This window comes from Bactrocera tryoni, chromosome 4 (assembly GCF_016617805.1).
Source record: "Bactrocera tryoni isolate S06 chromosome 4, CSIRO_BtryS06_freeze2, whole genome shotgun sequence".
In the NCBI taxonomy this organism is placed as follows: Eukaryota; Metazoa; Arthropoda; class Insecta; order Diptera; family Tephritidae; genus Bactrocera; species Bactrocera tryoni.
The window spans coordinates 69,166,287-69,193,799 of NC_052502.1; the positions used below are offsets into that span (position 1 = coordinate 69,166,287).

The window sequence follows — 27,513 nt, forward strand, 5'->3', positions numbered from 1 at the left end:
CGCTCGCTGGTGACACCATCTATATGTCAACTGGTGCCTTAGAATGTATGTTAGTGTTATCGTTGCGAAAATGAGCTTCGAGCAAAGAGCCAACATTAAATTTTCTTTTAAAATTGGGAAAAGTTGTACCGAAACGTTTCAATTGTTGAAACCAGTTTATGGCGATATTGCCTATCCCGTAGCAGAGTGCATGAGTGGTTTCAAACTGTGCGGGAATTCATCAAAAATCAGCCGAAATCATCATTGAAATTCATGGAAATGAAATTGAACATCTCCAAAACATCAATTTATCGCATTTTGACCGAACATTTGGGCTTCCGAAAGGTGTGTGCACGGTTTGTTCCGCACAAATTGACTGACGACCAAAAATAGCTCAGAATCCAACATTCAAACGACGCTTGTGACCGATTATTTGACCAAAAATCACATTTTAACCATTAACCACTCCCACTTACCTGATGTGGCACCGTGCGACTTCTTCCTTTTCGGAAAAATGCATTTGCCCTTATGAGGAAAGCGTTATGCAGACGTAGAGGCCATTCAAAAGGCTTGCAGCGGCATACTGGTAGAGAGAAACCAGAGTGAAACTGACTATTACTTGACGCAGTTCCTGACTGGGCACGGCTGCTTCAAAGAGTATTTATACAAATATGGACATGACGATTGGTTTGACTGCTCTTTTTATGTGCAGTTGGAGATTGGATCGCGTCAGCCCAAATAAAGCCTATAAGAAAAGAGCGGCAAAGAAAGAGTGAGAACCGGATGATTAACGTGGAGTTGGAATATTTTTCGATCTAGAGCCAATCGCCTTAAGCTTCTTTTACCAAAGAAATGCCTGACGACAGTTCCGCAATGAATAAAAATTCTATAGGAGACAGAGTTAGAGTTTAGTATATAGGCGTCCAACTTTCCAAGCGCCGCATACACTAACACTGGCGGCGCATGCGCGAATAGGATGAATCTTGCATGCCGTCTAAAATATGACGGTACCTTTCGAAGTTTCCCCCACCGACAAACAAGAAAAAACACCCAGACCTCTTTCAATCAATAAGTGACAATTCAAACGCTCATATTACCAATGAGCACGTGATTTTTACCAAATTGACCAAACCAGTCTACGAACTGCTGCCCCATCTACCGCATTCTTTAGTTTTGGCTAGATTCTTTTGCTTCGAGGAAGTGAAAAAGTCACTCGCCGACCAGAAGTTCTTGCCCTTTGAGGAATTTATCACTGCAAGACCTTCAGAAAACAGATCCTTACATAAAATTTAAACCGCTCACATAAAGCTACAAGATTTTGCTTTCTGCAAAGCCCAATTTTTTAAATACCAAGTTCCATATGTACAGATTATATTAGAAAGTCGTAAATGCAATAAACCAGAAAAATAAAATCACTTTATTAAATAAACATTAAATTTGAATAACCAAATATCAACATGACGCCATTGTTATTACTTTGTTTTCTAGCCGCAGATCAGGTTGCGTTCACAACATTGTGGATACGACGCCTCCTGATCCTTATAAAAGCCAAATATGCAGCCATCTAACGGTTCCTGGTAATCACAACTGAAGAAGAAAGTGGAAATAGCAAAAGTGAGTAAATTTAAAATTTCTATTTCGTTCACATAACTTCGTATGCTGCAATTCTCAACTAGTTAACAATTAGATTGATACTAGATTAGGGTAGTTAGAGAAGCGCTCTGTTTTCACTATTTGTGCTGTAAGCGAGTATAGACGAATATAATTTTTTTTTGCATAACGGTACAATACATATTCTAAACTAAAAAAAACTAAAATTTCAAGCTGGCTGTTAGCTTTCCAGCAATGGAAAATCTTTGTCCCTGCACTAGAATTTAAGCACAATACACTGCTCTCACAGTCGTTGAAACATAAATAGGAACCAGAGAGTAACTCTGTTTTTTTTCAATTATTGAAGGTGTTATTCTAACTAGAATGATAGAAGTAGAGATTATGATATAATCCATTTACAGTTACTATGAAAATTCCACATTTCGTTTCTATTTGGACATTCTCTCTATCAATTGACTACAATAAGTATAAATAATTCAAATAGACTTAAGCAGCATATGGGATTTCTTTAAAAACTCTATGACTGTCACCTCTTGCTCTCTCTTTCATCATTTCGCTCTCTCTCTTTCTCTCTCTCAGTGAGTGGTATAATATTTTGCACTCACCTAGTAATTACGGCAAGACCATCTTCATTTTCACAAGTAATTCGCGCACAATAGTTCACCGCTTTCGCCGATTCACCTGGTGCGAGGATAACTGTGTCACTGACCGAGCACATACCGGGGTTCGCTGATTGGCAGAGAGATAATAGTAAAATTTAATTTTGCTTTCATATCCCTCAATTTGTATATATGTATGTATATATAAAGACAAAGTTCATAATTCTACACCTTTTTTTTACTCACCATCGTTACGATAAAAGGAACGCCCTATCGCGGCCTCTGCTAGCGGTCCACCAGCAAGTAATAGCAACCCTGCGCATAGCAAACAGATACCGTAATGCATTTTGTATACTTCGTGTACGCTTTTCTCGACGCAATTGCAACGACTGAGTTATGGCGATCGTTCGTCGCGCATTTTAAAGGAATCGGGTGTTTATAAAATACATATGTACATATGTGCCTAGCTCTGTATGACAATGCTATTTAATGTTTGCATTACCTCAATAATCACCGTTAATTTTTATCAATAACAAGTTTTTAACGAATTAGTCTCGAATCTAACACCTATACCGACGCTGTACGCTAATCGGCGATGGCAAATGCAAATTATCTACGCAAGAGCGATAGGAGTAAATTTTCTAATGAATTTAGGATGAATTATTATTTTTGGTTGCTATAATGGATAATTAATTATTGGTGCTTAAGGAGGCCTAATGAATATAAGTATATAGTATATCGATTGTGGCAAAAAGTACCCGGAAATTGTAAATAAAATGCAAAAAATTTAATTCTTCATCAATATTTTGTCGCCTCTAAAGTCGTACCCATTAGACGTAATACACTTATGCCAACGATTTCTCCAGTCCTCGAAACATTTTTCATAAGCACTTTTAGGGACGGTCTTCAGCTCCTTCAGTGAATTTTGTTTTATATCTTCGATCAACTGAAAACGGGTTTCATGCCGATGATTGTTGAGTTATTTGTTTTTCAAACTCATAAATCCATGTCTCATCGGCAGTTATATTTGTTCTAAATGAATGTGGGCTCGCAATTCACAGGATCAAGCATATCCAAAGAGACCTGTTTAAGGTACTATTTTTGAAAAACTTTCAGCTTCATCGGGACGAGTCGAGCAAGGCTCATTCGAACGGGCTCGCAAGAGATATCGAACTCACTTGCCATTTCTCTCACATGTGCCTGACGATTTTCATACGATTTCCTTCATCTTTTTTAATATTTTTATCAGTTGAAGAGATCGAAGGCCGTCTAGAACGAGGCAAAGATCTCTCGACTCTTTAAAGGCTTTTTACCACTCGTAGACGTGTGTTTTTTATAAAACTGAATCAACGCACACGAAATTTTGTTAGAAATACAAAATTTGAGACAAATTCTTTGTGCGATATTTTAATCCATTGTAAAAATCGCAACGCACTACTGAGGTGTATGGACTTAAGCAGCTGCTATAAAGAAACTGGTGAATCATATTTGGCATATTAGTTAAGGACAGTCCTACCAACTTAGCAAAATACATTTTACTTAATTTCATTTACTCGGTTTCTTTTGGTCCCAATGTATATACTCATGTCCGAAATTTAGACCTACGCTACGATCCATAGAGAGATAGTCACGTACTCAAAATAGTTGGCTGTCAGAATCATAGAGATAGACATAGATAGTCTCCGAGTAAAGCAGGGACATATTCTTAAATTACAGTTCTTACAACATTGATTGTATTTGCTCTCAAAAACTCAAAATTCATTCCATATCTTTCGAACTGTTCCTTAACTTGAGAGAAAGAGAAGAAGCAGAGACAGCTTAACTTGAGGGAAAGAGAAGATGCAGAGACAGAAACAGACAAACAAAGCGGGGCAAGGAGTTGGAAACTCCAGAAAGAAAGAAATATCCAACGGAATTCGGCTATCAATTTGATTAGTGTAGTCTGAATACTTATGCACGATCCAGTTCAAAGATCTTACCATATGCAGATAGTTCATTTTTGAAGTTATGTCGCAACGAAATTGCAGACATTATTCGAATAAAATGTTATTATTTTTATATAACCTAATCTTTTAATTAAAGACTAACTTCAGGGGCTATACCCACTTGTAATTTTGAAAAATCGAAACTGGTTTTTTACATATTTTGAATGTATATATATTCGAGAATATTGTCTGTAAATTTCCAAGTAATGCGGTAAATAGTTTCGGAGTAATTTCAAAGTTTCTGAGAGTAATTTCAATTTTTTAACTACTTTAATGTGTGAATTTTCGTGCAAAAAAGATTTTTTTCGGTTGGGAAGCCGGCATTTTGTCTAAAATCTAAAATCAAAATTTCAAAAGTTAATAAAAAACAAATTTTTTCAAACTTAACAGTGGGCATAACCCCTTCAGTCATTGATTTTCATTCTGCCAAAAGCTGTGAGTCGAAAGCTATTTAAGAAAGCTGGAAGAGCTGCATTGGTTCGGCAAAATGTAACATCTACTGTCCTAATAATACAATTTTTAACCACTAAAAATTATTATACGTATATTAAATAATTTCATTTTTCAACTCGTCAATTTTATTCAAAAACAAAAACAACAATATTTATGCAGAAATCACCAGTTACTATATTATTATCTTATATTACCCAAACAAATATAAATAGCTCAATTTCCAATAAAAAAATATATGTATAATCAATTCAATGCTTTAGCATTAGATTTAATTTGATAAATACAACCATTACTCAAAACCATTACTTTACTTCAAAACATTGCGTTCTTGATCGTCCGCAGTATTCTTCGAATTGCGTGAGAACATGTCCCAAATGTGTTTTTCATAATGGCGCGTCTCAGCCGTCAAGCCACCTTCGCAGACCAAGTGTCGGGCACAACACTCCTGAAAAGGAGCATTTTTATTCACATAATCGCCCCATTTGCAACCCTCTGGTGGGACAACAGCGCCACAGCTAAAAGTGAGAATGAAAAAATAATTTTATTTTATTTTTACAAAAGACTGTACTAAAACATGAGTTGCTTTATATGTATGTATGTAGATACTTCGTCAATTCTCTGCCCTTTTATAAGAAATTTAACATGGAAAGCAATAACAAAGTAAGTCTAATAAATTCAAAGTAAGAGCGTATGTGGAGACAGTAGATATTAGTGGTATTGCTATTCTGTCTATATTTGCTTATACCAGTATACATACATATGTACATATGTACATACATACATATGTAGCTTCCACCAATTGCTCGTGTCTTCATTTTTATTTTTTTCCGCTGATATTTATTCCAGTTTCTTGTTCGATTCATTGATCTCCCATATTTGGCAAATCGAAAAAATCTCGAATTTTCATTAAACCAGTCAGAGGTATTTATACCAGTTTGTATTAACACCAGTTTATATTTATACCAGTTTGTATTAACACCAGTTTATGTTTATACCAATTTTATTTTATACCAGTTTGTATTTATACCAGTTTACATTTATACCAGTTTATATTTATACCGATTTAAATTTATACCAGTTTGTATTCATACCACTTTGTTTCTCGATTCACTATATTTGAAATTCGATTTACTTTCAAAATTTTTGACTTGGGGCTTTCTGTGTAATATGTCAGTCTTATTGATTTATACGAGTTGCTTATTTGATTCACTAACACCTAAGCTTTGGTAAATCAAATATCGTCTCTATTTTGATTTAATAATTCTGATTTATGTCACTCGATAACTGATATACTTCGTAAAAAAGTGAATGAAGGAGAAGCTTCTCCATTTTTTCTTTCTTTCTTGAACATACCCATGAATGGTGGCATGCCCCTCACTGCCACAATGAATTACCGAACAAGAGTTGGGCGATTTCGCTTTCTCACCGGGTGAGAGAATGAGCGTATCACTCACCACACATTTGCCAGGATGTGCTGTATGTAAATGGTAAATAAAAATCATATCTCAAATTTGTAAATATTGGATTTATACTGTTTTATATTCTAATTGTACACACCATCGTTATGATAATTAGCGCGCGCCACCCAGGCCTCGGCCAGCGGTCCAGCAGCAAGACATAACAGTCCTATATATAGACAAAAGTTGCAGTAATACATTTTTTATTTGTGTGTGCTCTCTTCTCCAAACAATTTCAGCGACTAAGCGGTGCAGATCGAATGCTGATCTTTTAAAATAAATTCGCTTATATATTTTATATATTTAGGTATATATGTATACATACTTATATACTTATAAATAACACTGTATATAAGCCTTATCTTAAAACAAAAGTCGATTCTAATAATTACTTTAAATAAGAGAAAGTAGGCCAGTAGACTGAATGCCGACCGACGATCGCGTCTACAGTTACTCTCCGAAAAGCGGGAGTGCGTTAACCGTGCGAATGCGATTAGCTGCTGACAGCTACTTATCAGTGTTGGCAAAATATATGATTTACCTTTCAATGCCTACTAATTTATGTATATGTAGGTATATATGTACATATTTGTTTGTATTTCCATATAAACGAGTTCATTTCAAATTCAAGGTTATTTTTCTGGCAAAATTTTTATATTTAAATGTTGATATCTTTCGAAGGTTTATTCTTATTTCTTATTATTCCCATCGGAAATCACCTAAGCTGTTTGACATAATGTTACGAGTGCCAAGAAGCATTGCTATTACCTAAAGAGCCGGCATTGCATCGAACTTAACCTCACTTTTTCTATCTTTAATTCGCTTGCACTATAATTTTTTAACAATGAACCGTTTATTTAAAAATATATTTTACTGAGAGGCTGAATACAACTATATTTATTCATATTTTTTTCTGACTATTAATTTTATTGCTAACTTACTTTGAATCGACTCTCCACGGTCTCAGATACGGCTGCTATAATTTCTTCATTGCGTGCTGCAGGTGTTCTATTCGGTCGAATATTATCCAATAATGAATTCTGGGTCTCAAGATGGGTTGTGTTGCGAGAAGTACGCTCAGTAATAAAGTTGAACGATTTGTAAAGTTATTCCAGCTTAAGTCTTTCCATGATCAAATGCCAAACAGCAGTGAACAGAAGTAACAAGACAGCTTGACACGATTAACACGCGCTCTGTTAGGAAAATGTTATTGAAAAAATTTACTTGAAAGCTACATTTTTTAATTTGAAAATAGTTTAAATAAATTTTGGAAAAAAAAATAATTTTTTTCTGAAAAATTTTAGAACCGCCTAAAAAAGATGTAAATTTGGTCAAAGTGGCTTCTATTTTTTTGTTATGTATATAATTTCATGTCATTTATGATTTGAACAAAATGTCGGCCAATGGTCACCACGGCTCCTTTTGCATATCTCCACCCGTTTACGCAAATTTTCGATCACCCGGTGCAGCATTTCGGCTGGAATTTCAGTTATAGTGCGCTGAATGTGCTCGTTGAAGTCCTCGAACGTTGCTGGTTGATTAGCGTAAAGCTTTGATTTGTTACTTTAGGTATGTTACCCCTAGAAAATACCCGTTTGGGTATGTTACCCCTAGAAAAAATAATCTAGAAGCGTTAAATCTCATGATCTTGGCAGCCATTTGACTGGGCCATTTCGCGAAGTTAACGAGTCGCCAAACTATGCAAGCAATCTGTGCATGTCTAACATCATGTAAAACATGAGTTGACGCACTGTCTTGTTTGAAATAAAGATCGTCCGCGTCGATTTCACCGAATTCTGAGAAAAATGTCGGTGAAAATCATCAACGATCAATTTTGGGGATGAAATTGCGTTTTCTGAAGCACACGAATTGAGTCACCCCAAAAAGCGACAATTTTTTTTTAGTTGGTGCAGAGAGAAATATGTAGGTCTTATCTGGGAAGATGAATTTTCGCTGAAAGTGTTTACACAGTCTTTTCGAGAACGTGAATTTAGGTAATAATCTTGTACAATTTGCAAACTTGGTTTCAGATTGAAATCTGACATAATGAAATCACATCAAACTTATAAATATAAGTATGCTATATTTACCTTTACAGCTGGTTCTATTTCTCTATTCCTCAAGGAAATTTTTGAAAAGTTTGCAATAAAAATTTAATTCCACTTTTACATTTCATAATAAATTCTTAATATTTTCTTGCTTTACCATAAGTCGTAAAAGTCTATTTAAACTAATAAAAAAAATTGTTCAAAATTCCGTATAAACATACAAGAGAATATACCATACATACTTAAATACCCTCGTGTCTTTGTTTGCGCATAAAAAAATTAAAAAAAAAAATCAAATAAATAAACAAAATTTGCTACAAATTCTATACTCTCAAATGAACGTAGTATATGTTTGTCTGTTTGTATAAACGTAAATATTATTGAAAATAACTGCCCGCCCACGCTTTTCATCTTTTTCATTGGCGCTAGCAGCGCTTTGACTCATCCGCTCACCTGCTCACCTGCTCAACCACACAAACGCACTCCCTCTGTATAGGGTTGCCAATGTGCATACTTGTACGCTGCAGACCAGTTTTGTTCCGTCAATTTTACACTAAAATTGTATAGAACACAAAACTCTTGACTAATGATATTTTAACCCCAAATATTTTTCCGGGTCAAAGATCAGAAAATCTGTACCAAAATTTGAATTTACTTTGTGGACAATTCTTTATTTAATGTGACTAAAAATAATGAAATTAAAGAAACTGTCAAGAAAGCTAGAAAAAGTAAGTAAATCTGAAATAATATTTTAAGAAAGCTAGAAAATTGCAATTAATTAAAAATTATAATCTAAACCATCATGAATTCATCTCAGAAAAAGTTAATGACAGCAACTTTTATGTTGCTTTAATCTGGAAATATAGTACTATAGCTCTGCTTATCTTTATATATAGAAATCGTGTGTTTGTAATTGAACTGCTCCTAAGCGGCTGGACCGATTTTGATGAAATTTTTTGTGTGTGTTCAAGGAGTTTCGAGAATGGTTTAGATTCACAATTTGGTCCACTGGAAAATGTTTTTTTAAATTAATTTTTCATTTGTAATCAATTGCTAATTTTGGAATGTTTGACCGATAGATTCCGCTACCATCGCAGTATCCAATATTCAAACCTTAAATTGGCGTAAACGTGCAATAAACAAAATGATGCCTAAGTAAAAGGCGACATCTGTAGACAAGTTTTCATAAAGTGGAGAGAGTTGTTCGTTCTTAAGTAATAAATTGGGTGATTCAGTATATCTATGGGTAGCTATAATTTTTATTCCTACCTGCTAACTATTGATATCTTGACAGGCAATTTAAAATTGCAAAAGATCTGGCATAAAAAAATAGCCGCATAACTGAAGTGTTGATAAAAAGGTCTATTAAAATTTGAGATATACAGAAATTTTTTCGAAGCATTGCAAGACTAATGCCATAACCTTTTTTTGTCTTTCCACGCTTAAGAACCGTTTCTTAATATGCAGTCCACTAGGCTGACAATCGATTGGACGCGATTGATTTCACTGATGCACAGCCCAAATTCAATAGTATTTTTACCCCAAAAACCAATTCTTTCTTAACGCACGAAATACTTTTTGATTAATTTTTGTTGCTTCACCAAAATTGCGATTATTCCCTAACTAATACTTATAATCTAACTAATAGAAATCATATAGACGGAATTAGTAGTACTACCTATGTATCAGCCACAGTAAAACATGGGCGGGTCCTCTAGTAAGTCTATATAAAACTAGAACTATACACATACATATATAGTTCCTTTGCTATCCAAACCAAGCAAACTGGAAATTTAGATAATTATGAAGCTTTATCTTCGATTTACAGACAATAAATTCATTACCAAGGCTTTGATACTCAATCAACTCTGGTTTGTTCAAGGCCGTAGCGGATATATATGATTGGTTAGATGTAATATAGATTAGGTTAATCTGGTAGGCCAATGAGCCACGCATAGACCAGTTTTGGTCCTTTGTGATACCACATGGAGTTCAGTTTCTAGATCCATGAGAAGTAATCATCCTTTAGGATGCCTGCGCTTGACGCGAATTTTAACAGGCTCTGTTATCCTACTATCAATACATCAGCAGATGCTTACAACGTAGTCTTGCCAATACCAAACAAGTGCACAAGAGATGCTCCAATGTTTTCCTGGTGCCAAGGGCTTTTGCAATGGCAAAGATCTCAGCTTGAAATGTACTATAATCCGGCAACTCAAAAGACTGCCTTATGCCTAACTCTGGGCGGTATATCCCCCCACCATGATGTAGTTTGTGTTCGCCAAACCGCCCTTACCTATCGATCTATACCCGAAGGTTCTATATGTAGATTCTCCTGCACCCAGTAGTCGTCCCGCCGATTTTTTTGCACAGTTTTCAGAGAAGAGGTCTACAGGTGACAGGTCTAGTACCAGTTCAAGAGCAGCCGTTGGAGTTTTTCTTAAATCTAATGTTATGCATAGCGCAGCGAGCCTCTGAGCCCTTTCAATTGGCTTCCGATAGGTGGATTTCCATACGCCTGTCCACCATACTACTGCACATAGAAGAATTTTGTTGAATATAGACATAAAATATTATAATCTTAAATATCTTAGATTTGTCAGAAAACAAAAAAGAGACGGCGATCTGAGAATATAACTGATTTTTATAGTTAAATTTATAAGAAGATCTAATTCCGTATCAACTCAAATATTTCTGCGAAATGAATAAAGCTACATGGAAGTTATATGATCGACCTGCAAGTCGTATGCCAAAGTCTCGATTCTAAATAAATATTTTACATTCTATAGATTTAAGAACACAGCTCTGATTTATCAAAAATGCTCTAGAATTTAACAGAAATATCCTGTTTCTTAGTTTTAAAGGTATTTTACTAAGTATGACCTAGGGAATTTTCAAGGTATTTTGTTTTGACTTCTTGGCAACTCTGCTTGTTACTCACGGTACTCAAAAACGGCTATGCAGCACAGCTACATATATTTTTTGCCAATTGTGGCTGATGTTTCTTATTTGTCTTGTTGTATTTGCACATTCTTGGCAGTAGAGAGAGAGCCAAATTGGGCTATTTAAATTATGCTCAGTCTGGCCGTCTTTAGTCACTTTTAGCGATTAATTAGCGTTGCATTTAATTTGTGATAAATCGCATAATGTACTGGCAGTTGAAAACTTTACTGTTTCTTACGGCGCTACTCTGTCTCGGCGGTGTGGAACAGGTGGCAGCATGGATGGCGTTCGGAAATTATCATAATCCCGGTAAGTCTAGCGGCTGCTATGCTTTTTACAGTTATTGCTGATATATTTTCCTTTATAGCGCATGCCGGCAAATGCACCATCAGTGAAACAATCGTCATTGCGCCGGGCGAGAAAGTGAAATCACCGGAGACGTGCGCCGAAATACATTGCGGCAATGAAAAGGGTGACGCCACGATCACTGGGTAGGTGTGATGATTAATTTTAGTTGTTTATCTAATCTTTTGTGGGGATATAAATGTTTTTATTTTTGTTTTTAGTTGCGTTTCGATTGGCGCTCCAGATGGCTGCGAATGGGGCGATTATGTGAATGAAAAAGCGGACTTTCCTGCGTGTTGCGCTCAATATTTGAACTGTGTTGGTGGTTTGAACAATGAAACACAAAGTTATCAAGAAAATATTTGGGCTATGTTTTCGCCCGATTTGAAAATTTCCGGTTTAGAGGGTGCTGCTGAAGCAAAAGGGCAGTGAAATAAACGGCGCTACCGTTAAAAAAAAAGAAAAATGTTTAAAAGAGATTTTAAATAATCGTTAACTAATTTTATTAACACACTCAACATAACCTATAATTTAAAAATATAAATTTTTGAACACTAAACTTACGCGTATATGAGTCACAAAAACCTAAAATTCTGAGAGGGCGGAAAAAGTTAAAAGCACTGAACAGTAACGATTAAAATTACCGGAATTATAAGTCGGAATGCGTTTCTGTTACTTCAAGTGGACAGTCGTCAGATGGGACACATTCCGAAAATCGTAGAGATAGTAAAGAAACAAGCATTTTTTCATCCCGTTCAGTTGCATTTATAAAACTCACGATTTTAAAAATGTCTGTATATAATAATATAAGCCTATAGAGCAGTCAAAAGGCAAATTAAATGTTGAAGAATAAATACATACTGAAAATATATGTATGTATCTGCAAGAAGATTAGCACAATAACAGAGTTGATGTGATGTAAAATCATATGAAGTGCTATTTTGTGATATGATTTTGGCTTCCGCCGACATTTAACTAACAGTTTAATTAATAAGAGCTACAACAGCTACAACAACAACACATATTTGTATTTATATATATATTTAATTAAATGATTTTGTTTAATTTTTGGTATTATTAATTATTAAAATATTTATCTGATCCACCCTGTTCTAGATTTATAATTCTGAAGACATCGTAACACTCTGTATCCAGAACGTTTACGTGCTATGTTTTACGTTATTCACAAACAGCTAAGCGGTAAAACAGCTGTGTACGAGTTTTGTCACAAAAATTTTTCTAAGTTTTCCAATTTGTTTGCTGCTGAATTTCGCTGTAGTTTACAAAAATAAAGTATAAAAGAAATGCAAACAATTGGACGTTTGCTGTTGCTGTTTTGTACGCTACTTTGCATATTAACGCAAATAACTACTCAGGAGGTAAGTTCGTCGATAAATTAATAAAATGCATTTTTCTAACGGTAAAAATGCTATACCCGTAGGCCGGTAACCAGCTACCTGAAAAATATGTGGAATCCGTGCAACGTTCAACACACACCAACAACTGGGCGGTGCTTGTCGATGCATCACGCTTTTGGTTCAACTACCGGCATGTGGCTAACGTGCTGAGCATTTATCGTTCGGTGAAGCGTCTGGGCATACCCGACTCACAAATCATACTCATGTTGGCTGATGATATGGCTTGCAATGCGCGCAATCCACGTCCTGGTCAGGTGTATAATAATGCAAAACAACACATAAATGTGTATGGTGATGACGTGGAAGTGGATTATCGTGGTTATGAAGTGACGGTGGAAAATTTCGTACGCCTGCTGACAGGGCGTACACAAAATGGTACGGCACGCTCAAAGAAGTTGCTAACTGATGCGGGTAGTAATGTGCTAATCTACCTTACCGGGCATGGCGGTGATGGTTTTCTCAAATTTCAAGATTCCGAAGAGATTACCAGTCAAGAGTTAGCCGATGCGGTTGAGCAAATGTGGGAGAAGAAACGGTGAGTGGATAAAAATATATTTATATACATACATATATATGTATATAATTTCTGTTATCTCCGGTGTGTAAATATATAGTTATATGTATATAAAAACATTTTTAATAAGTATTTATAATATTTTTGCAGTTATAATGAGCTCTTTTTCATGGTTGATACTTGTCAAGCCGCTTCCCTGTACGAGAAATTCACCTCACCAAATGTTTTGGCAGTGGCAAGCAGTTTGGTGGGTGAAGACTCGCTATCGGTGAGTTTTATACCTCCGCAAATACAGTTTGTGTAATTGGACTTTTAAATTATATCCTTCAAGATTTTTCGAAAGTCTATCTAACCTAACTTTTTGTCCTTTGATAATAATTATTTTTTATAACTCAGCATCACGTTGACCAGTCCATTGGCGTTTATATGATAGATCGCTACACTTATTATGCTTTAGAGTTTCTCGAACGCGTACAACCAAATAGTAAAAAGACAATGGGCGAATTCGTAAGTCGTATAACTTGTTATATATTATTTATTCATCCAACATTGAAATTTTTTTTCTTTCAGCTGCAAGTTTGCCCCAAACGCGTTTGTATCTCCACAGTAGGCGTGCGTAAAGACCTTTATAGACGCGATCCCAATAAAGTACCCATTACCGACTTTTTTGGTTCAATACGCCCCACGCAAATTTCAACTGGACGTGTCAATATCACGCTAGAAGATGAAGAGTGTGTATTTTATATTTAGTTTTAATTAATTCTGATAAATTTTTTATTATTTTTTTTATAGAGATTTCATCAACGCCGCTATAGCCGCCGAAGAGGAGGCTGCTAAACGTAGCACATTTAAAGTCGAATTTCCATCGCAATTTCCTACAGAATTATTTAAATAAAATGTGCTCATACATGGTTTAGACTGAAAAGTATTACATAACTCTACGTTGCTTATTTTTAAAATATAGTCTACATATTTTTAAGACATTTTGGCAATATATACAAAATTCACATGCACGGCACCAGCAAAAAGTATGCACTTTAATTCTAATTTTTTATGATTTTTAATTTTTTTTACTTTTCTTTATATTCATAGGCAATTTAAAATTGCATCAAAAATTCCATTTATAATAAAACGGAGTGTGAAACAGTTATATTATATGAAAAAGAAATTAAGCGGCATGCAGTGATTGAATGAGTGCAAAATCTATGTATGTAAGTTTACTATTTTCTATTTTTAAATAGTAGTGTGTTGATATTTGTTGTGTGAATGTTATCTAATTATACCCTGACTAAGGTATATTAAGTTTGCCATGAAGTTTGTAACCCTCATATAGAAATGTCCCTATTAAAATATATGTATATATAATATCAGCTGGACGAGCTGAGTCGATTTAGCCATGTCCGTCCATATACACGCGATCCAGTTCCTCAGTTTTTGAGATTCAATCCAATTCTTCCCAAAACTTGATCATTTGTCGGAACTTCCTATATCGAGTCACTATAACATATAGCTACCATAAAAATTGACCAAATCAAAATGCAGTTTTTGTAAGGAAACTTTTATATTAGTAGAGAGTATATAATTTTTTTTGGTTCGAAGAAAAAATTATGGATTATTCTAATTAATTAAATCGCTGTTTAACCAGACTTGTTTCAGGCCGTTCCGACGATAGTCCGGTCTATGTAACCGGAACAGACCTGGATTTCATATCCACTCAAGGACTGTCAAATCGGCAGAATCCTCCGCTACAACAACAACACTCCACGTACACCACTATTCCAACCAATTTTTTCCTATCGAAATCGAAGGTTCTATCGATTCATTAACACGTGTCGGTATAAGATCGAACTAGCACTATCCACTTTATATAAGCCTCAGAAACTCATTCGACTGATGACTATTTAATTTCGGTCTAATCTCATCAGCTCAATTCTTGTTACTCTTTATTGTTGTTGTTGTAGCGGCAGAAAACATTCCTGTATTAATTTCAAGGCATGGTGCTGAGTTGACAGTCCTTGGTCGGATAAAAATCCGGAGCCGTTCGTCACTAAGACCCGACTGCCGTGAGAAAGTTTTCACACAAAGTTCAGATGTTCACTTTATTATTTCTTTATTCTTCTCAATGGCAGTCTTAAAATAATAACCAACTCATTTGCGAGACCAAATTCGGGATAAAGCCTCTAAATAGTGAAATAAGATGAAAATTCGAATTATACTGGCCCGGTTCTTGTTCTATTCAGCAGAAAACTTCCCTAAAGTACTTTGGAGGAATGTTGCTGAGCTAACAGTCTTTGGTCGGATAAAAATCCAGGTCCGCTCCGGTTGCGTAAACCCAAAAGTCGTGTGAAAGAGTTTGTCGTCTTCTATTGTGACCCAGGCCCAGGAAATATATTCAGAAACAACTACTCTTAATTGGCTAGTTCTTTTGTGGGCTTGTGTAGTTTTTATATTCTATTAAATGTCACATGTCCCTTACGCGGATAAAATTAATTAAGAGTTTGGTTTGGACTTTTGTCCTTTGAACCTGCCCTGGAGAGTACTAATCTCGCACTTATTATACCTTGAACAGGGTATATTAAGTTTGCCAAGAAGTTTGAAAAACTCCGAAGGTCTTAGATCCTAGTGGTAAGATTCAGATAAGTTGTCATCGAGGTCATCCAACGGTAGGCCCAGAAAATGTGCTGTTTCGACGGGGTCTTACCATAGAGAGAGGGGTGTCAGATGAGTAAGGTTAGCTTTGCATGCTTTTGAGGTAGTCAGAATCATGCGGGGACTCGTATTCTGGTCATAAATTTGGTATATCGGGGTCGATTCTGGATAAGTAGGAGTTAAACCTGTAGTAGGAGTTCAATCTGCTGTTTCGACGGGGTCTTACCGTAGGGAGAGGGGTGTCAGATGTGTGGAGTTAGCTGGATATGTAAAGAGTTAGAGTTATGTTGGACATACATATGTATATTTGGTATGTTGGGGTCCATTCTGCGTAAGCAGGAATTTACCCGGCTACAAAGTCCAGAACGAAGCTAAGCAAGAGTTACTCTCAATTCTCGCGGCACCTCGAACTCGTCGACTGCAATGGGTTGTGGCTTGTCGGAATGGCGGTCAGCGGTCGTCTGATGTTTGTTGCGTCCAAAGTCTGGTCGGGCATTGTTTTATGTCGAGGGCGTAGATAAGGAAAGAGCTCCTGATGTTGCTAGGAAGAATGTTTCTACGAAAACACCCCATCAGAAACTGCTTGGAGAGGAGTTGTTTATGCTTCTTAAAGGGGAGGTCTTACTATGATGACGTTCTATCCGAAACATCAAGAGGCATCCCGTTATAATCCGGAGTGCAGTGTTCCGGCATGTCTGAAGCATCTTTGTTTCACTGCATCTACGCGACCATATTGCTGCGGCTTAATTAAGGACCAACCGGCCGATTGCCTTGTATGCTGCCAACAACCTTTCTTTGCATTTCCGTCATGTGCTGCCAGCTAGCGACTTGAATTTGTTACGGCTCTGTACTGAGTGGTTCTCGCACGAGCATTGGAGTGGGATGGAGACAGGTGAGGGGATTCTTCAGTATGGGAGTCATGCTGCCTGTTCGAGCTCCTATGGACCCTAAGGTCCTTTGTTTCTCACTGGAGGGAGTGGCGGCGTAGTGCGCAAACTTAGTACAGGTTGCACAGCCGTAGACGCTTTTAAGGCTGTAACTACCCATTAACAACTTCCCCCTGCCCACTCTTTCCTCCTTGCGGAGCAGCTCCTTTATGGTGTGGAGAACAACCGCAATGAAAGGTTCGGGTCCTACCATGTTGGTGGATCCTGCGGAGCGGGTAAGCTCATCAGCCAGTTCATTCCCGGCTATACCTTTGTGACCTGGCATCCGAATAAGGTGCACTTGGTTACGATCTGATAGACTATTCAGTCATTCTATGCACTCCACTGGAGCCACGTAACACGTGGTCAATTCTCAGTGTATCTTAAGGTCCTGACCGGATAAAATCCGGGTTAATTCCGTTAACGTAGAACCGGCTGTCGTGGAAATTGACTCAGTCCGTTTTCGGGATCCACCGTTAAGGGGACTCGCTGACAGCTAATTTTTTCTTGACCAAACGGGCTTTGACATTCGCTAGAACAACAACAATCATTGTACGAGCTTGTAAAGCAAGCTCAAAAGAGCTGAGTGTTTGCTTCTCTTCATCTCGTTATTTTATGAATGTAAATAAAAACGAATATATTTTTCTTTGACTTTAACATTATTTTATAAACTTTATTTATGAAAATGTGAGGTTGTGTAACATAAAAAAAAAATTATGAAAAACAAAACTTGAAATAATAACAAAAAAATTAAAATTAAAAAGTGAACAATGTGTATGACATAAAAAAAAAATTTAAAAAAATATGAAAAAAATAACAATATGAAAAAAATTAAAAAAAAAACTAAGGAAAAATAAATATTATGTGCGAAATTATATGAAAATAAAAATTTAATGCGCAAAAACTCAAACCAATAAATTGCGAATAAAAAATCAAAACATGAGTGCGAAAAAAAAACAATAAAAATAAATAAATAAAAACCCAACACCAAATAATGCGCTATGAGCCCGACAATAATAAATAATAAAGATGAATGAAGAAAAAAAATAAATAAAAAATTAAATAATTTTAAAATTTCTTAAATTATTATACTAAAGTGACTGGCGACTGCGTAGTTGTACGCCGCCACGGAAGTCACCACAAAGAATGGCAGGGATATGCTGGTTCTCTGGCCGGCAGCGCTGAGCCAGACAGGGCTGGGCTCGTTGCAGAGCAGCCGAAGCTTGCGGCCGGTATTGCATCTTGTACTTTAAAAGATGAGCGTGTGACTAAATGGATGCTGCTTTGCATGTGTATGTGTGTGTGTGAAGTGGTGTATGTGACGTGTGTTGAGCTGGCGCCGAAGAAGGCGAGGCGTGTTTGCGACTCGACGCACACCTCAACGGCAATGAGGAAGCAAATGGCTAAATGACTATGATGACACTATGTAATTGCCGATGAAGAGGCATGATAAATACGAAGTATAAAATATGACGTTGCAGGAGGTATGCCATGGCTGGTGGTTGTGGTTATGATGATCTTGTACGCGATGTGTAAAGTCATATGTGTGTATGTGTGTGGATGATCTGTTTTCCGCTACATTTTATTGTTCTATTCGTATGCTTCTTTTCATCGTTTTTTGTTGTTTTTGAAATTGTTGATTCACCCGCATTCTTCGTGCTTAAAAGCTGCGTGTGCAGTCGTAGGCGCGTTCACAGCAGTCCGGATAGGGCCGGTTGGCGTTGACGAAATCACGTTGCTTGCAGCCTTTAGGTGGCGCCACAGCAGGGCAGCTGTTGGTATGAAATGGAATTTTTGGTTTACGCATAAGCATTAATTTATTTTGGATTTGTCAGTGTGACTAAAATATTGCATGCGCGTTTATTTCCGCAAAAATAAGCCGATTACTCACATTGTGAATTCCACATTGCCATTGTCCAAGCACTCGATGTTGGCGCAGGGGTTGTTCGGCGCCTTGCCGCTTTGGCCGGGCGAGAGTATGAGATCGCTGCTGATGTAGCATTTGCCGGGGTAGGCTGTGCGGAGGAAGAAAGCAGTTAAATTATTATTTTGTAGAATTTTTTTTTAAATATTAATTTTTCATAAAAGAGTGCTTAAAAGATTTCAAAGAAAAGTAATGGTGTTAAAAAATTAAAAATATATAAAAAGTTGAAAATATGTAAAAATTAAAAATACTTATAAAAAATTTTAAAAATTACATAAAAATAAAAAATAAAAAAATAAAATAAAAAAATTAAAATAAAATAAAAGTTAAAAAAATATATAAATATATAATAAAATTAAAAAAAGTCGTAAAAATTGATTTTTTTATGTTCAATTTGAAATATTTTTTTAAGGTAATTTTCAATAACTTTGAATACAACTCATAAAATAATGAATTAAAATAAGATAAAAAATAAAATGCATTTTTAAACAAATCATCTTATCACTGATAAATTTATAAAAAATTATAATAAAAATAATATTTAAATATAAAAAATCAAAAATAAATATATTTTGAAATTGCTAGAAACCTAGCATATTAATTTTGATCAAATGCGAAAATAATTTAATTTATTATTTAAATTTTAAAATTTAATTTATTTTTTAACGAAAATTTTCAATTGGAAATATCAAACAAATTACTGAAAACGGTAAAAAAAATACTAATAAAAAAATAAATAAATATAAAAAAAAAAATAAATGCAAAAAAAAATAAATAAAAGATATGTTCAAATTTTTAGAAATTCAGCATATTAATTTTATTACAATCCGAAAAATATATTATAAATTTCAAATTTTAATACTTTAATTTATTTTTTAACGTAAAATTTGAATTAAAAATATCAAATAAAAAATTAATGATAAAATTTATTAAAAAAATAATAATAATAAAATAAAAATTACAAATAAAAACAAAAATTAATTAATAATTATATTTTAATTTTTTTTAGAAATTTAGCGTATTAATTTTAATCAAATTCGAAAATTAATTAATTAATTTAAATTTTTAATAATTCAATTTATGTTTAACGAAACATTTTAGTTGAAAATATCAAACAAATTAATGATAAAATTTATTAAAAAAATAATAATAATAAAATAAAAATTACAAATAAAAACAAAAATTAATTAATAATTATATTTTAATTTTTTTTAGAAATTTAGCGTATTAATTTTAATCAAATTCGAAAACTAATTAATTAATTTAAATTTTTATTAATTTAATTTACATTTAACGAAAAATTGTATTTAAAAAATTAAACAAATTAATGAAAAATTTATAAAAAAAAAATAAAAATAATAAAATTAAAATAACAAATAAATAAAAAAAAATTAATTATTAATTATATTTTAATTTTTTTTTAGAAAATTAGCGTATTAATTTTAATCAAATTCGAAAATTAATTAATTAATTTAAATTTTTATTAATTTAATTTACATTTAACGAAAAATTTTAGTTGAAAATATCAAACAAATAAATGAAAAATTTATTTAAAAAATAATAATAAAAAATAAAAATAACAAAAATAAAAAAAAATTAAATAATAATTATAATTTTAAATTTTTTTAGAAACTTTAGCGTATTAATTTTAATCAAATTCGAAAATAATTTCATATTTTATTTAAATTTTTAATAAACTTATGTAATTAATAAAATAGTTTTTAATAAAATTTAAAGAAAAAATAATGGTAAAAATGGAAAAAATATTAAAACAAAAATAATAATTTAAAATCTTTACATATCACTATAAAATAGCAAATTTTCTAATATTTAAATTTTTTTTGTAATTTTTATTTTAGAAATTTCAATTAATTCCACTTGAAATTTTTTTTTTTTGCTTAAAATATTTTATTATAAATCGGTTTCTTAAAAAAATTTCAAAATATTTTTTATTCAAAAATAATTTTTTTGTTTTTTTCATTGTAATTTTAATTTTTAAATTTCAATTTATTTCACATATTTTTTTTTATGTTTATCATAATTTTTGTAAAGTGCTTCTTCGAAAAGTTTTAAACAAATTTTTATTCAAAAACAAATTAATTTTTTTTTTTTTAATATGATTTTTTCATTTGATATGATTTTCATAATTTTTTTCTCTTGATCGCTCATCACCTTTGATCCTCGCACACTCACCTGAGTTTTTGTACTGGGCGCGTGCCACCAGCGCATCGCTCACCAAGCACAAGCTGGCGAAGGCAACAGCAAAAACAGCAACAACACACACGTAGAATTTCATTTTGTTTTTAATTTATTGTCTTCTATAGAAAACTAAGCTTTTAAGCAAAATATATGCTTTAATTGATTTACTTTAAATTGCGATTGTGTACGCACAACGGAGAGTGTTCGACTGATGTGGAATCCAGCTGCGTCCAGCACTTTTTATACAATGCCAAAGCGCATCGGAAGTGCCCGTCATCCGGTTGTTCTTCGGCTTTATTGTTGTTATTTGTTGTTGTGCTTCTGTAGCACTCCCGCACGTCAAGCAATTTTGTTGGGCGAGCCAGAAAATTAGCTTCATCTTCTTATGCCGACACTTTGTTCTTGCTTGCCGACTTTCGCGTCTTCGCTTTTGCTTCGGCACGCTGCGTTCATTTACTTTTGTGTTTTTTTTCTGTTTTGCGTTTCGTATTTTTTTCGTCGCTGGCCAATCAGTTGATTTTTGCTTCGGATGCTGTTGACTTTTGGTCCATTGTTTGCCGGTAATCGGTCATTGACAACGGTTTTGCTTTCGCTTTCGTTTGTGCGAAAGCGGGGGGCAAGCATGTACGCTTACTTCGAAATTCAAGTGCAAGTCCAAGCTTATCGCATTAGCTCATATGTATGTATTACAATGCCTATTAAAACATATTTAATCTATGGCCCACATTCGGTATTTGTTTATTTTCATACAGAAAGGTCAGCGGGGTATTCAGATTTTAAGCATATTTTCGAAGCTCAGCTTTAATACTTGTATACTAAAAAATTAAATATATAATTGGGACTTAAAGTGTTAGATATAATAGAAAAATAAATAATATTGTAAAATAATGCCGACCTTCTTCGATTGAAAGCATAAAAAACCATGAAAATCAGGCTTTGAGCTGAGCCATTAAAATACAGTAGAGGCCCGCTAATCCGGACATGGCCTAATCCGGATTCCACTGTAATCCGGACAGGGTTAAAAAACTCAAAATTTCTATTATGTCCCTTGTAATCCGGACCGACATTCTCTATCCGTATTCTCTAGTCCGGATCACATGTTTATTATTCACTATAATCGCTTTTATGCTTAATTGGTTTAAGTTTTTGTTTGTTTTTTTGGAACATGTGTATTATTTGTTACAATAAACAAACAGAAATTTATAAATATTTTTTCATAATACATAGTTCTGATATGTCTTTGGTAATCCGGATTTCCTTATATTCCGGATAGGGGCCGGTTTTAATTGATCCGGATTAGCGGGCCTCTACTGTTTGTAATGCTTTAGCTTCTTTTTAGGGCATAGCTGATTTCGAAAACTTATCGTACAAAGTAATAAGTCTCAGCTGTCTTCTGAACTCGCTGGGTTTGGCTTTATGCAGTCCCTAGGTTCAAATTTCGGTTGCGAAATGTCTAAGCCTAACTATGCATCAACAATTCGTCGATGTCTAAATCCGTTCTCGCACTCTCTGCTTATCTGATAACAACGATACTTCGACCTAGTAAAGCTGTAATCAGTAACTTAATCCCAGTACTTCAAAAATCTCACTGAATGAAGCCTAAGCTATAGTCATAATCGAGATGAAGCCGTAAGATGAGTTTTGCAATTTAAGCTTTCCTCTTCAATGAGTTTTTTAACACATACCGCAAGAAAAGCGACTCAAAGCGGCCATCCGTCGGAATCTCCAATCATTTCCAATATCAGGGATCTCTTAGCTGCAATTATATCTGAACCCAGTTCCAAAACAAAACCCTTACAACCAGCTCCATTTCATCATCTTATAGAAAGTAGTACTTATGCGTTAGCTATTGACAGCTAAAGAGCTCTATTTGACAACTGTAAAATCTGTATTTTTAGCAGCCAGTCTTGTAAATATTGAACTAACATGTTGATATGTTATTTAGTTCCCTGTTGTTGTTGTAATGGTTATCTAGTCCGCGTTAGGATGACAAGGTCCAGATAAGTTCAAGGTCATTCAACGGTAGGCCCAGAAAACGTGCTGTTTCGACGGCGTCGGACCATGGGAAGGTGTTTGAGATGAGTAAGGTTAGCTTTGCATGCTTTTGAGGTAGTTAAAATCATGCGGGGACTCGTTGCATTCTGTTCATATATTTAGTATATCGGGGTCGATTCTGGATAAGTAGGAGTTAAACCTCCTCAGAACGAGGCAGCGCAAGGGTCACGCTCGTTTCTCGCGGCAACTCGAGCTCTTCGCCTAAACAATGGGTTTGACTCCAAGTTCGTCATTCACATTCACTAAGAGGGAGTCGGTGAAGGTATTTATGGTTCCACTGTGAATGGCGGTCAGTGCAGTGACGTTAGTTGCGTCCGAAGTCTGAGTAAGGACCTATTTTTAGTAAGTTGCCTGTTTTATATCGACTTAACTTGCTAACAGTTGAGCTTGGTATAAACTCGGTACCTCTGTTAAATTTATAGTCTTGCCAGCTCAAAGAGTTTTGTTCTGAAGTTCAAATCTTGGTATCAAGTCTAGTGTTCTGTTGATGTCAATTGGGAACTGAAGCAAATTATATTAATGACACCTATCAGCTTTGGGTTACGTCCATTTAATTAAACACTTCAGTGCAACGCCCCTTCTTTTGAGATTAGGCTGACAAAGCTCCACCTTTCTTATAATTCGGTCTTTGGAATTCTTCTTAATATAAAAAGTCTCAGGGACTACTGAGATCGGCTACAGACTGCTTCTAAAATACCTGATAGAGATAGAGAGTTCTTTAAAAACAACATATGAAATGTCTCTTGATGTCGACTAGAAGGAAACTGAAGTTTTCCTGGGTTCCACAGTCACCCATTAACTATTAAGATATTTTGAGATCTGAAGAGGCTAAAATTTTCTGATAAAGGGTGATCTATTTCGAGGTTCTCTAATTAAAAACACACAGAAACTTCAAATTTAATGGCGAATGTTTAATATCATTCGAAAGAACATTCTTTAACATTTATTTTTTTTTTATGAAATCTATTTCAAATGTTGGCCGCGGCTACGTCTTAGATGGTCCATCTGTTGAGTTCAAATTTCTATTACTCGTTCGAGCATTTCGACTGCTAATTGGCAAATGACGCGCGTGATGTTCTGCTCCAAGGCCAGAATCGAAGCGTGAGTGGCCGCATAAACTTTCTTCTTCTTCTTAATTGGCGTAGACACCGCTTACGAGTTTATAGCCGAGTTAACAACAGCGCGCCAGTCGTTTCTTCTTTTCGCTACGTGGCGCCAATTGGATATTCCAAGCGAAGCCAGGTCCTTCTCCACTTGGTCCTTCCAACGGAGTGGAGGTCTTCCTCTTCCTCTGCTTCCCCCGGCGGGTACTGCGTCGAATACTTTCAGAGCTGGAGTGTTTTCGTCCATCCGGACAACATGACCTAGCCAGCGTAGCCGCTGTCTTTTAATTCGCTGAGCTATATCAATGTCGTCGTACATCTCATACAGCTCATAGTTCCATCGCGATATTCGCCGTGGCCGACGCGCAAAGGACCATAAACTTTCGCAGAACCTTTCTCTCGAAAACTCGTAACGTCGACTCATCGGTTGCTGTCATCGCCCATGCCTCTGCACCATATAGCAGGACAGGAATTATGAGCGACTTATAGAGTTTGGCTTTTGTTCGTCAAGAGAGGACTTTACTTTTCAATTGCCTACTCAGTCCGAAGTAGCACCTGTTGGCAAGAGTTATCCTGCGTGTTAGTACTGGTTCCTAAATAGACGAAATTATCGACAACTTCAAAGTTATGACTGTCAACAGTGACGTGACAGGAGATATTTCGTCTTGCCCTCGTTCACTGCCAGACTCGTAAACTTTAGACTTTACATATTCTCACAGAAAAAAGTCTAACGGTGCTCACCGGTGTTCTCTCAATAAATCCATGGATTGATAAGATGTGTGAGAAGTGACGCGACTTTGTGAAACCAAATGTCGCTGAGATCTCGCGCTTCACTTCAAGCAACAAATAGTCGGGCATCATAGCGCGATTACGGTTGCCATTGACCGTTAAGTTCTTACCGGCATCATTTTTGAAGAAATAATGACCGATGATTCCACGAAGGTGAATTCATTTGTTCCAAAGTAGCTGCATATCCGTTTTTTTCTCCGAAATAAAATTTTTTGACTCTATGGGGAGTTTTCATCTGCGACTGCGTCTGTAATAATACGCTGTATTTTCTTGTTTTTAAAGCATCTTCAACTAAGCTTGGTCCCTCCACCTAGCTAGAAACTTCTCCAAGTATCGATAAAACTTCCTAAATCGCTTAGTTGCTAATGGGATCAAACAGAAAGTTATTTTATTAAGGTTTTGTCGAGCTTAATTTTCTTAGTTTCAGTGACTTTTAACATTTTGTCGTCTTAATGCATACACACATGACAATAAGCGCCTCAAAAAAAGTTCAATATTCTGCACGTGCTCGAAATAACAGTCACACCTGCAGTTAAAGCAGTTAAAAAAATGAACGGCGATTGCCCTGTGAACCCACGCATCAACGAAAACGGCTGTTTTGAAAAAAAAAAAAACAAAAAAAAATTGAATTCAAAATTTCTGAACTGTTGACATCAAAGTGTTATTGACCAAAATTTCTTTTCTTTTTATTGTTCTAATTTTTTCCATAAAGCTTTTTTTTGGAAAGCGTTTGTGCGTGACTCATTTTTATACAAAATGCGCGCGACGAGAAAAAAATTCTCAGAAATTACGAGCATTTCTAAATACCGGAATAAGGTGCACTGATTAATCAATTGTCATTATGAGATTGTTGTTGTTGTTGTTATATGCTGTAGAACTAGTTTTTTTGTTTTTGTATTTTTGCTTTACAACTCAGCGGCTTGTTTGCTTGTGTGCATACATATTTGCAGTTATACTTAATATTTTGTTGTTGGAACAAAACAAAGTGTGAAGTGTGTCGATGACAGCTGAGCTGGCCAATACCGCAAGCGGCAAGGCCGTTGCAGCGCCGGTAAGGGTGCAATGTTTCTTGCTTACTTGATTCTAGAAGTTCATGAGTGTTTGGGATTTTTTTACTTCTCAGTTACTGTCATTAACCGAGGTTAACTGCTTCCGTAAGTTCGAAAGTATGACAAATACTTTTTAACCATTTAGTGGAAATGCCTAATAATGAGTGATTGGTTCGAGTTTTACGAGACGTAGGTGTGCTAGTGTCATATGAAACGGAAGTAGCTACGGTAGTGAGTGAGTGAGAGCAAAGCAGCAAGTGAAGAACTTAAAAAAGAAAGGTAGAGAGAAAGGTAGAAAAAAATGAGAGAAACTGTAGTTGACGAAATATCGAGAGATAATATGTGAGAGTGTACAACGTTTGATCGTTAAACCGGAAGTGATGGCTTAGCTATTATATCTAACTATTTTATTTGAACTCTTTATAAATTTGGAAAAAAAGTGTGGAATTTTTAAGAATCTGGAACACCGATTTTTTTATATAGTTAGAAAAATAGTGAGGATTCTTGATCAGTGATTTCTATAAGTAAAACTATATTTTCACTTACAAAAAGGTTGAGAGAAGTTCAATGTTTCGGAATAGTTTCCGGCTAGTTTCCATTTTGAAATATCAAAATTATTTTGTATCGATAAATCTTGTTTTGATTTAATTCGATTAACAATCTATTTTTTCGCTTTGATAATATTTTCTTTTGTAATTGTGGTCGATCTTTGATAGTTTTTCAATTATGTCAGTTCCGAATTATCGATTCTGGATAAAAAAAAATAAGTAAATATAATAAGACTTACATATACATATAAGAGTCGCATAAAAATTGTATTCAATTACACTACGCAACAAATCTGAAATAAAAATTTGCGACTTTTCCATCACATTTAGCTATTTTTGTAAATGGTGTTGGCTTGACCAACACACCTCTTGACAACAAAAAAAAAATGTGTTAGAAAATTTTTAATATCATTTTCGGTCTTAGCTACCTAAAACTAGCAAAAAATAACCGCAAATATCACAGTCGCAAAATGACTGTAAACTAGTGTTATCGATGTTTTAAAAGGAAAATAAATTTAAACGACTTGGTCTTTCAATTGCATAAAAATATGTTTTCTGTTATCGATAATTTGTGTATCGATATAAATCGATATTTTCTGCTATCGATAATATTTTTTCGGTATAAATCGATTAAGAATCGCTTTTTTCGACGTCTCTACTTATAAAAACGTGATTGACGAAATTATAATATAATAATTAATCATTAATATATCGATTTATGTATGTCTTAAAAATTGTTTAAGTTTTTCCATGTTCTTCAACTAAATGGATTTACGTAAACTTAAAATACTTTTTCCAGATTTTTAATTGCACAAAATATTTTATATCGATGATTATATCAATGTTTTCTGTTATCGATAATTTTTGTATCGATATAAATGGATTAAAAATCATGGTTCTGCTTATAAAAATATGATTT

At 34.8% G+C, this 27,513-nt stretch overlaps 6 protein-coding genes across 6 annotated transcripts in view; 3 read left to right on the forward strand and 3 right to left on the reverse strand.

Moving 5' to 3' along the window:
* Positions 1-1,353: 1,353 nt before the first annotated feature.
* LOC120773529 lies at positions 1,354-2,595 on the reverse strand. The gene is made up of 3 exons (XM_040102485.1): positions 2,436-2,595; positions 2,196-2,319; positions 1,354-1,566 (listed from the first exon to the last, which is right to left on the reverse strand). The coding sequence occupies exons 1-3, from the start codon at positions 2,533-2,535 to the stop codon at positions 1,464-1,466; spliced, it is 327 nt and encodes a 108-aa protein (XP_039958419.1). The 5' UTR covers positions 2,536-2,595; the 3' UTR covers positions 1,354-1,463.
* A 2,270-nt stretch (positions 2,596-4,865) lies between these two features.
* Positions 4,866-6,496, reverse strand: LOC120773525. Its single transcript, XM_040102482.1, has 4 exons — positions 6,477-6,496; positions 6,185-6,352; positions 5,981-6,101; positions 4,866-5,142 (listed from the first exon to the last, which is right to left on the reverse strand). Exons 2-4 carry the CDS (start codon positions 6,282-6,284, stop codon positions 4,935-4,937), a joined length of 429 nt encoding a protein of 142 aa, XP_039958416.1. The 5' UTR covers positions 6,285-6,352; positions 6,477-6,496; the 3' UTR covers positions 4,866-4,934.
* A 4,727-nt stretch (positions 6,497-11,223) lies between these two features.
* LOC120773524 lies at positions 11,224-11,933 on the forward strand. The gene is made up of 3 exons (XM_040102481.1): positions 11,224-11,384; positions 11,443-11,566; positions 11,642-11,933. Exons 1-3 carry the CDS (start codon positions 11,279-11,281, stop codon positions 11,850-11,852), a joined length of 441 nt encoding a protein of 146 aa, XP_039958415.1. The 5' UTR covers positions 11,224-11,278; the 3' UTR covers positions 11,853-11,933.
* Positions 11,934-12,608: 675 nt separating this feature from the next.
* LOC120773523 (putative GPI-anchor transamidase) lies at positions 12,609-14,380 on the forward strand. The gene is made up of 6 exons (XM_040102480.1): positions 12,609-12,799; positions 12,862-13,373; positions 13,503-13,620; positions 13,749-13,859; positions 13,923-14,083; positions 14,145-14,380. The coding sequence occupies exons 1-6, from the start codon at positions 12,725-12,727 to the stop codon at positions 14,245-14,247; spliced, it is 1,080 nt and encodes a 359-aa protein (XP_039958414.1). The 5' UTR covers positions 12,609-12,724; the 3' UTR covers positions 14,248-14,380.
* A 149-nt stretch (positions 14,381-14,529) lies between these two features.
* The window catches only part of LOC120773527, a 111,841-nt gene continuing 98,857 nt past the window's right edge, over positions 14,530-27,513 (forward strand). The window contains exon 1 of the mRNA XM_040102483.1: positions 14,530-14,559. The gene's annotated coding sequence lies outside the window, so the exon portion shown is untranslated. The remainder of the gene's footprint in view (positions 14,560-27,513) is intronic.
* LOC120773528 lies at positions 17,987-21,147 on the reverse strand. The gene is made up of 3 exons (XM_040102484.1): positions 21,045-21,147; positions 18,819-18,942; positions 17,987-18,699 (listed from the first exon to the last, which is right to left on the reverse strand). Exons 1-3 carry the CDS (start codon positions 21,145-21,147, stop codon positions 18,588-18,590), a joined length of 339 nt encoding a protein of 112 aa, XP_039958418.1. The 3' UTR covers positions 17,987-18,587.

Coding starts and splice junctions, on each gene's coding strand:
- LOC120773529 (XM_040102485.1), bottom strand. CDS start 2,535: ATGCATTACGGTATCTGTTTGCTATGCGCAGGGTTGCTATTACTTGCT. Junction 2,320..2,435: donor TTCCTTTTATCGTAACGATG/GTGAGTAAAAAA, acceptor TCTGCCAATCAG/CGAACCCCGGTATGTGCTCG. Junction 1,567..2,195: donor GGTCTTGCCGTAATTACTAG/GTGAGTGCAAAA, acceptor TTTCTTCTTCAG/TTGTGATTACCAGGAACCGT.
- LOC120773525 (XM_040102482.1), bottom strand. CDS start 6,284: ATGTATTACTGCAACTTTTGTCTATATATAGGACTGTTATGTCTTGCT. Junction 6,102..6,184: donor CGCTAATTATCATAACGATG/GTGTGTACAATT, acceptor ATTTACATACAG/CACATCCTGGCAAATGTGTG. Junction 5,143..5,980: donor GGGCATGCCACCATTCATGG/GTATGTTCAAGA, acceptor TCTCACTTTTAG/CTGTGGCGCTGTTGTCCCAC.
- LOC120773524 (XM_040102481.1), top strand. CDS start 11,279: ATGTACTGGCAGTTGAAAACTTTACTGTTTCTTACGGCGCTACTCTGT. Junction 11,385..11,442: donor CGGAAATTATCATAATCCCG/GTAAGTCTAGCG, acceptor TTTCCTTTATAG/CGCATGCCGGCAAATGCACC. Junction 11,567..11,641: donor GGTGACGCCACGATCACTGG/GTAGGTGTGATG, acceptor TTTTGTTTTTAG/TTGCGTTTCGATTGGCGCTC.
- LOC120773523 (XM_040102480.1), top strand. CDS start 12,725: ATGCAAACAATTGGACGTTTGCTGTTGCTGTTTTGTACGCTACTTTGC. Junction 13,621..13,748: donor TGGGTGAAGACTCGCTATCG/GTGAGTTTTATA, acceptor TTTATAACTCAG/CATCACGTTGACCAGTCCAT. Junction 14,084..14,144: donor ATCACGCTAGAAGATGAAGA/GTGTGTATTTTA, acceptor TTTTTTTTATAG/AGATTTCATCAACGCCGCTA.
- LOC120773528 (XM_040102484.1), bottom strand. CDS start 21,147: ATGAAATTCTACGTGTGTGTTGTTGCTGTTTTTGCTGTTGCCTTCGCC. Junction 18,943..21,044: donor CGCCCAGTACAAAAACTCAG/GTGAGTGTGCGA, acceptor TCCTCCGCACAG/CCTACCCCGGCAAATGCTAC. Junction 18,700..18,818: donor GGCAATGTGGAATTCACAAT/GTGAGTAATCGG, acceptor TCATACCAACAG/CTGCCCTGCTGTGGCGCCAC.